Source organism: Solanum stenotomum, chromosome 12 (assembly GCF_019186545.1).
Source record: "Solanum stenotomum isolate F172 chromosome 12, ASM1918654v1, whole genome shotgun sequence".
Classification (NCBI taxonomy): Eukaryota; Viridiplantae; Streptophyta; class Magnoliopsida; order Solanales; family Solanaceae; genus Solanum; species Solanum stenotomum.
Genome location: NC_064293.1, coordinates 28,832,885 through 28,842,875, shown reverse-complemented (window position 1 = coordinate 28,842,875; position 9,991 = coordinate 28,832,885). Strand labels below are relative to the sequence as shown.

The window sequence follows — 9,991 nt, the reverse complement described above, 5'->3', positions numbered from 1 at the left end:
AATAATAATTAATATAGTGAATTTATTATTTTATTCCTATTAATTATGAAATAGATGAATTTAAAATTTAAAATTTTTAAGAAGTTCTATATTTTTTAAAGTAATTAGTTAAGAATATAATAGATAAAAAAATTGGCATTTTTTAATTTATCAAAATTGATAAATGAGAATTATTAAAAGAAAAAATGGGACAAGTAATTAAGGACTACCGTACTTGTATTTAAATTCAAACTTCAAACTTGGATTTCCTATTTTTATTGACTTTTCAAATTTGGCCAATTTTTCAAAACTGCTAAGCACTTTCAGACCGTGATGATGTTACATGTCAAATAGTGACAGATATTTTCTAATATTTGTAGGTTTGTATATGATAAAAATATTACTCCGAAATATGATAGAATTATTCGATATATATATATATAATAATGAGAAATAATAAATATTTGATAAAACAATTAGATATATTTATAAATTAGTTGGGATACTATAATCGTTAAAAAGGTGTGATTACTAACAAATTTTCTCACACGTCTCGTGATAAAATATGAATGATTTTTATTTTCTAAGATCCACATTTATTTATCATAATGATAAAATATGTCTATACCAACAAGGGTTGTGGTGGAGTGGTAAGTACTCATTTATCCTTAATCAAGAGTTTTCGAGTTTGAGCCCCCTGGCCTTGGGAACGGAATCACTTTTGTTAGGGAGCGTTTTACCTTCCAATGTGGGACTTTCAGGCGCGAATCCGGATATGGGAAACTAAAAAATAATAATATAATATTATTGCCTAGCAATAAGACTTTTCTAATTTGTGATTTTACCTTTATTACCGTAGTAGTTAAAATTCAATTTTTTAAAAATAATGATTTATTACTCATAATTTTACTGTAATTGTGAGAAAAGTTAGGTGAATGAATGATTCAATCAATCTAGAGCTATTCTGTATGATTCATCCAATCTAAAGCTATTACATTGCACTATTTTGTACTTGTATATTAGATTTTTAGTTAAGATGTGAATATAAAATAAAATGATATACTTTTCTTTTTAGTCGTAGTAAAAAAAAATGACTTTTTTTCTTTTTAGGTAATAGTTTAATTTCAGATTTTCAATCGATAAGTTTAAGGTCATAAAATTAAAGTGTATTTTAATATATTTGACATAATTTTAATTTAGAACCATAAAATTAAAAAAATATATTTATATCAAATTCCTTTTTTTTGTAAAGGATGTATTTATTTATGTCAGTATCTTATGCAGAGAAGTCATGTTAACTTTTTAGATCCCAAAAAAAGTAGTTTATTTTAGATGCAACGTGTCCAACTAGTCTAAGACTCTGTCATTCACATTTATACTTTTCCACATTATACATTTTAATTAATTATCATCATATATTATAACATGGCGGTATATTATTGGATTTTAGTACGTGCTATAAAGGCTTTGTAGGTCCAATGAGTCATTCAAAGTCAAAAAAAGGTTTCTCAATTTAAATTTGAAAATACATTACTCCTACTTAAGTTGGGCTGTTGACAATAGAATATAGAACCTACTTCAGTTTGAAGTTTTGATTTGCATGTTTTTATATAATTTTATCAAATGAATAAATCATAATTTATTATTATAGGTAATGTATGGTAATATCTTAAGGCATAAATTATGTATATTCATAATCATTTTATAAATAAATATGTGATTATATATTATAAAATAATTAAAATATACATAATTTAATAAAGATTTGCTGATCAAAATAAATCAATTATAGTAATAGCTAACTATTTTTCGATAAATCTTCCTACGTGATACAAATAATCTCTTCAAGTCACATATACTTTTTGCAAAATTTAAAATTATGATTATTTTTTAAAAAGTAAAATATTAATTTTAAATCAAATTTTATACGTTCCAATTTGTGGGGATAATACTAATACCATTTGCAAAATGTTAGCTCACATGCATGCAAGGAGTATAGTAAAATAAAACTTCAAAAAAAGATACCTTAATCATTGTCTAATGTTTTTTAACTAAATAAAAATAAGACATTGACAACTGGTTCCAACGATAGAATTATTGTCTGTATTTTTAACTTGTATATATGTCATCAACACTTTTATATATGGACCACATTTTCAAATTAAAAGGAAAAAAAAAACACTCAAAAAAGGTGTATTGATTTTCTTCAATAATTATTTTTTCAAAAATGCCAACTTCATGAGTTCCCAATGGCCAAATATTTTCTTCACCAAGTCAGTGTCTGACAATCAAAATTAACTTATTTTGAGAAGTATTTTTTAATTAAAAATATTTTTTGAAAAGTATTTTGCAAGAATAGCAGTTTGGTATGTTTTTTATTTTGAACAGTGCTTACAAAGAAAGAATTTGTTATTAATTAATTTAGTACGTATAATTTTTTTTATATGTAAATCTTTTTAGACTAATCGAAAACACTAATTTTTTGAAGAAAAAACACTATTTTCTTTCCACTCAATCTAATGTTCGAAGCCCACATTAGAGCTCCGATTAATTTCGAATTATGTATTACATGGTCTATTTAGGGGTGGCGCTCCCAACATAATTTTCTCAATACCCAGAGCTCATACCTCAAACCTCGGGTTAAGAGTGGAGCAATTCAACCACTACACCACAACCTCTGTCCATGGAAAAAAAACTAATTTGACTTCTGCATTATCCAAAAATACTTATTTCGAAAAGAAAAAAACTCGATCAAATACCCTTTGGGGTGGCCCAGTGGTTTGGGTTTGGGAGTTCCATGTTGGAGGTCTCAAGTTCGAAATCCCTTGCCAGCAAAAGCAAGGAATTTGCCTTCTGGGTCGAGCTCGTCACACCGAGCTTAGATTTCCTTTGTCATAAAATTAAAAAAAAAACTCGATCAAATACCTTTATTCTTAAAATTAAAATTAGTAGTAATACATTGAAAAAAATAAACATATTGGGTAATAAGGAGGTTTGGCATATTGACATTGTCATTGTATAAGAATGAGGTTTGATGGGGTCTCTCCATCTAATTTATTATGCGTATGGCAAGGATGAAAAGGAAACCTTACTCTTTTTTGAACAAGAAATTGCACCTATCACTACTATTTCATTCGTTATCTATTATGATTTTTAAAAATAATTATTTCAAATAAGAAATTTATGTTAAAATTAATTTTTCCATCCTATGTTACTTTTAATAGTAATAAGATAATTATACATAAATATGGCGAATAATTTGAGACAAGAAAGAGTACCTAACGAATCCCTACTAAACTAGAAAATTGAAGGCAATTAAATGTTTTGTACATTTTCAATCTGAGTGTGACACATCAACACATCTTAAATTCTTACTTCATGTTTCATGTTTTTTATTTCTCTCTTTGTTCCATTTTTTGAAAAAAAAAAAATCTTTGGTAGGACGGAATTAAATCCGTTATTACAAGCCACGTGTCTTGAGATTTTGTCCACTTTCATAAATGAGGAGGTTAATTTAATTGTTGGAAGATTAATTTAAAATTGGAATAGGAAATTAAAATTATGTAGGATTTTAGTATTTTCTAATTTTTAAAATGAATGTCTAAAATCAAATTATATAGGGATATATTTTCCAGATTATAGTTAAAATTGATTTTTTTTTTTTTACTTCTTTTATAAAATATGAAGAATTATGGAGAACGGTAGAGAACATTAAAACATTTATTTTTCTTCATTAAACAAAGGAAGATAAAAAATTAATAAAGAATCTCGAATTTAAAGATGAATTTAATAGGTATGATACTAGGTAGACTCATGATTAGGGATGTTCAGTTTTTTGATTTGGTTTTACACTATTCGATTTGAATTTTTCGATTTTTGATTTTGTAAAAGTGTAACCTAACCCAATTCAAAATAAATTTAGTTTGGTTTTCCTCTATTCGGTTCAGCTTTTTTCGGTTTGGTTATTCGGTTATGTCAATAATTAATAACATAACCAAAATAATAATGTTGAATCTCTTAAATATACTTTCTAATATAAATCATAAGTAAAACTTAAAACACAATACTTATAAGTATACCTATTATAAATGTTCAAATATAAAATATAAACGTAATCATGATGAAAGACAATAACCAAAAAAGGACAAAAGTGGTTAACTCCAACTTAATTCTAAACATAAGCATTTATATATATATATATATATATAATTCGGTTTTTTCGGTTTTTAATTTTTTAAATCCAAAACCAAACCAAAAATCCAAACAAAGTAATTTATTAATCCAAAACCAATCCGAAAAACCAAAAAATCAATCCAAATAAAAATTCGGTTTGATTTGATTTGGTTATTCGGTTTAATCCGAATAGTGCACACCCCTACTCATGATCATGTTATTTTAAGTCTTGCCATTTTTACTAATGTAATATTGAGTTGCCACGCTCCTTATAATAATTTTATTATATCATTTAAATATTATAAATTTAATTTCTTGAAAAATAATTAATAAGGTTAAATTAGATATTACTTTTTTCATTTCATATTAGTTGTTCACGTTACTAAAATTATTTTTTTTCAAATTATTTGTCAATTTACAAAACTAAGATAAAATTCATTAATTTTTTCTCACTTTACCCTTACCACCTTACAACTAATTCTTAAAAGTGTAAACAAGTTAGTAAAATTCCAAAAAAAAATCTCAATTAAAACTACCATTCTTTTATTTATGACTTCTTAAGAAGCGCATAAAGAAAAAAGTGGACAAGTAATAAGGTAAGAAGAAAGTACGCAAGTGATAAATTTTGTTTGAACTGTAGCAATACCCAGACTGAAAGCCCATATTTTTCCATCTGAAATATAAGTGATCCAACTCATCAAAATGTTGCAGGTAAAATTTTTACATTAATAACAGGCCAATCTTTAAATTGTCCCATGAGAATAACCAAATGAACAAGCACCAGAACTGACACTACAAAAGATAGCTTCCTCATTTGCCTGTTTTACTCATTAGCACATGCAGCAACTTTTCCTCAAGCAACAGTTTGGACTGCTCTATCAAAACTTTCTTCAGCAGATGCAGCGCGCTTGACAAGTGTGTGCTCTGGGTTCGATAATTTCAACTGGCTGCAAACATCAAGTAACAAAAGCAGCCCATTAGTATTCCTTTCTAACTACCAAGACAACAAATTGGTGTTGTCATGGTTAAACTGTCTTAATCTTCATATCACCATAAAAATTTTTATGGACAGAAGATACTTCCAAAGTGGACAATTTTTCTATCCTTCTATAACCATTATGGAATCACAACTAGATTCATTCACTAAAAAGTTGAAACAAATGGTAAGTATATGGACTCATCGTACTTGAGATAACGTGTGGATGGTTTCCCAAGGTGAAGACTGCAGACAACCAGATTGGCCAGAGTTTCTGGATCTTTAGCGTCCTGCATAAATGAACAAGCTTGTAAGTGATAAAGGAATAGAGGAACACATTCTAAAACATCGTCATAAAAATGATGTGCATATAATGAGAAGGCATCAAAAACAACTGTAAATGCCATGATAATGCATTGTGAGAAAGACTTTCTAAATGAATGATTAGCAAAATTGTTCAGTGTAATCAACTGAATTTGGACATATGAAGGTTAATTGATTCTTTTATAAGTACTAGCTCAACTGATGAAAATAAAAGACAATTATCATGTCAAAGTTACCTTGTTTAACGCTTCAAGCAACAGTGTCTCAGCTTCGTCAAAGTTACCCATGTGCATGCAACATACAGCCTTCCCATTCAGGATTAAGCTAGTCATCTGATACTTCTCAGAGAAGTCTTGGTAAATAAGATATGCTTCTTGTATTTTTGAACCACCCTGAAAATAGAATATATTTATAAATGTTCCCAACTAATAGTTTTTTGTTAGGTAACCATATTTGAATTTGTTATGTACCACTGCCAAGTTTAACCATGCACTTGCAAGTTGAGTTAGTGTATGATCTTCATCAACTTGCTGCATGATTCTCAACTGTTTCTCTGCATAATCTGATCTATGCATCTTAATGAGTATCTGGACATTCAAAGCATGCCTGCATAAGCACATTTAGTCAGGGAAATGAAAATGATTTTTATACATAGATTCTAACCTCAAAGTAGATGGTTGAAAAATAAAAAGTATTCTAGACCTCAAATCCATTAAAGGCTAAAGCAGAAATTCATTACAAAGTCAAGACTACAACCAGTCGCACAACCCAAAAATATGAGGGTACATCTAGAAACTAAACTAGCCAAGGTAAAGCAAGAAAGGAATGACAAAGTCAGTTTGAAAGGAAGCTTCTTAATCTAGCTTAAGCCTCAAGGCATAAATTTGAATTCAACCAAGATAAGTTATGGAGATGTATCAGTCTACAATTTCCTTAGCCAGTACTCTCCATGATTCCTACACAAATTTCAAAATAATGGTGTTCCACTCTTCTTTTTTGTGATTACTATGAAGTTCCATTAATTAGAATATCGTGATTGGTATAATCAATTAAGAAATAACAAAAAAGCGAAACACAGTGTAACAAAAGTGTGCAAACAGAAATAGTATAACCAAACAAAAGATTTAGAAAGAGACATGTCAGAATTGAAGGCTTTTGAAGGAGTGTTTGAAGTTGAACCACCAAAAAATATGCGATTTGATCAGCTGCCAGGAGATCTAGCATAAACTCATACTTGCACAGGACTGCATTAAGACTATTAGCACTTCTAAGGTTCTAGTTGTACTTTCCCTAGAAAATAAGCTATGTTATTATATCCATTCTGTAATATTTTTTGGTAGACAACCATTGTCACAATCACGTCTCACAAGGACAGGCCTTTTTGTCCCAGAACAACCATTCATGCAGTTCCTGGAGCAGATTTTTAAATAGCATTTGCCAATAGTATAATTAGTACAATGCCAATAGTCATAGAAATCAAGGCAATCAGTCCATTAAAAAGAAAATTCCTCAATGTATCTCTACACTATTTAGCATAGCACCTTCAAAGCAATTATACAATCAAAGAAAATATAGCAACTCACAGTTCCATTGTTCCACCAGCATTTGTGTGTTTCAGAGCTTCATTATAATCCTGCTCATGCGTGAACACAATCCCAGCAATTAGCCTTAGTATAGGATTGCTTCCTATGGCTGGATCTCCTAATAATTCATGAAGGCTGGCAATTGCTGCTTCCTAGAACATAACAAAGAAAGTTACAACTAATTACCCTCTTCTTGTCCATAATAAATAGGGAAGAAGAAGAACACTTCTTCAAAGAACAAAAATGATGATTATAACAAAGCATCTTCCTAAAAATTTATAGTTACAAATAAATGATTCATTTTCTTTGATCAAGGACTATATAGGAAGGAGAACTCATCTCAACTCCTCTCCATGTTTTTATCAATAAACAGGAACCCGTAATGTAATGTCACTCAAACTGAATTTCCTAAAATTTCTATTCCAGCTGCAAATACTATAGATGAATGGATGTACTTGAGTTAACACCCCCCCCCCACCCCACCCCCATCCACCCCAAAAGGATGGAAAGACTTTCTTTTTTTTCAAAATTGGTAACTTTGGAAGAAATCCTTTGTAATTGGGAGTTTATTTTCAATAAGATCTACCACATCAGATCAGGGCACCTTCAAAATTACAGATAACAAGACACGGTACCAACCAAATTCTCAAAAGGATCACTAGAGTAAAAAAGGGGAGATTTCGGAATCAAATTTTCACCTTATTATCAGGGCTGGCAAGGTACAAAGCGAGCAATTTGACAGCTTGAAGAGGAGTAGCAGCTGATGCATCGATCTCATTGATCACAAGCTGTAATGGCAAAACAAAGAAGAAACTAACTAGTAAACACAAAGAATTAACAATCAAAGAAGAATTCAAACAAAACCCAAATCATAAAAATACTCAAAAAGAAGAAAAAACCTGATAACTGGAAAGGGCAATGTAAGATCGGTAAACAAGTGTGTCTCTTTCAACGGCGTCATCCTGAGAGAGATTTGGTACATCACTGTTGTTAATTGCAGCTTGGTAAGCACCTATGTAGAAGTTGTTCCTCAATCCGAACAATGGGTCGGGTCCTGATCCTGCCATTTCTTCTTCTTCTTCTTCTTCTTCGTTCAACACAAAGTCTTTTTTCTTCTTCTTCAATTTGTTGTTGTTTCGATTCAGATCTCAGAAAAAACGAAACTTGAAGTGAAAATTGAGCAAAGAGTGCTACGAAATGAGTTGGGCGGGTCGTTGGTTATTAGGCCCGATAGCGTTTTGGGCTTTTAACACACTTGCCATTTTAGCCAAACCATAAATAGTGTATTACATAAATCTCATAGTTTTAATATGAAATTACAATCTATCCTTAATAAGTTTTTAATTACATTAATCCCTTAAAAATTAAAAAAATTGGATACAATAATTGAAGCTCGGATACATTAAATACTGTCTCGAATACATTAATATGTAGCTCGGATACATTAAATACTGGCTCAGATACATTAGTATGTAACTCGGATACATAATATGTAGCTCGAATACATAAAATACTGGCTCAGATACATTAATATGCAACTCAGATACATTAAAGAAATAAGAGATTTTGGATATTTTTAAAAGTAATAGGGGATAATGAAAATAAGTGAAACAAAAGGTGTGTATTTCTATAATTTGTCCTAAATACTAATCTACTCTATAGTTTGAAATAATTACATATTGGGTGTGGTTGGAATGAAAAATGTTTTCCAATTTTCTCATGTTTGGTTGGGTTAAATGTTTTGGAAAATGTTTTCTAAATCAACTCGTTTTCATCAAATTTAAGGAAAATGACTTCCCTTCAAAAATTAAGGAAAACATTTTCCAAAACTTTCCTCCAACTTCAAATTACAACTTTTGTTGAAAAAATCATTTTTTTTTGTTGAAAAAATAAATTTAAAGCTTATTTTAAAAAGGAAAAAGGCTCAAATATACCATCGAACTTTCAAAAAAGGCTCATTTATGCCATTGGTTAAAAGTTTGGCTCATCTATGCCATTACCATTTAAGAAAAGACTCATTCATGTCATTATTTTTTAACAATGGTTTTGCAAAACCATTTTTTACACGTGGCCAATTACAATTTGGTCACGTCATTATTATTTTTATTTAAAAAAATTCAAAATTCTGAATAAAAATTAAATTAAAATAACCCACCCAAGTAAAGACCCACCCAAAATTTTAAAAAATCCTTATAACCCATCAGTAACCCAATTCTTTCATTCAATTTGTTGTTTTCCTGCATAGAAAAATTGCTTGCATTTTTTGGTGTAAGACATTTTGTACTCCCAGCTGTTGTTGAAGCTATGTCGATTTATAGTATCCATTTCTCACATTGGGTTTCATTGCCAAAAGTGAGGGGGTCTGGGAAGCAGCGACTGCATTGGATCTTAGGGCTTTTTAGATTAAAGGTGAATGAAAGAATTAGGTTACTGATGGTTATAGGGATTTTTAAAAATTTGAGTGGATCTTTACTTAGGTGGGTTATTTTGATTCAATTTTTGTTCAGAATTTTAATTTTTTATTATTAAAAAAATAATGATGTGGCCGAATTATAATTGGCCACGTGTAAAAAATGATTTTGCAAAACCACTATTAAAAAATAATGGCATGAATGAGCCTTTTCTTAAACGATAATGGCATAGATGAGCCAATTTTTTAACGGATGGCATAAATGAGCCTTTTTTGAAAGTTCGATAGCATATTTAAGCCTTTTCCCTTTTAAAAAATATTTTTCAACTTCAATTTTTTTTTTACCCCACCCTCACCCCCCTCCCCTCCCCCACCCCAGAAAAAAAAATTAAAGTTTATTTTTTAAAAAACATTTCCAATTTCAAATTTTTATTTTCACCCCATCCCTACCCTCACCCACCTCCCCCCCCCCACCCACCCCCAAAGAAAAAAAATTTTAAATTTGTTTTTTAAAAATACTTCCAATTTCAAATTTTATTTTTCACC

General features: G+C 29.7%; 1 protein-coding gene across 1 annotated transcript; it reads right to left on the bottom strand.

Moving 5' to 3' along the window:
• Positions 1–4,804: 4,804 nt before the first annotated feature.
• LOC125848858 (coatomer subunit epsilon-1) lies at positions 4,805–8,169 on the bottom strand. Its single transcript, XM_049528802.1, has 7 exons — positions 7,935–8,169; positions 7,734–7,823; positions 7,036–7,187; positions 5,923–6,058; positions 5,689–5,844; positions 5,339–5,418; positions 4,805–5,099 (listed from the first exon to the last, which is right to left on the bottom strand). The coding sequence occupies exons 1-7, from the start codon at positions 8,100–8,102 to the stop codon at positions 5,006–5,008; spliced, it is 876 nt and encodes a 291-aa protein (XP_049384759.1). The 5' UTR covers positions 8,103–8,169; the 3' UTR covers positions 4,805–5,005.
• Between the last annotated feature and the right edge of the window lie 1,822 nt (positions 8,170–9,991).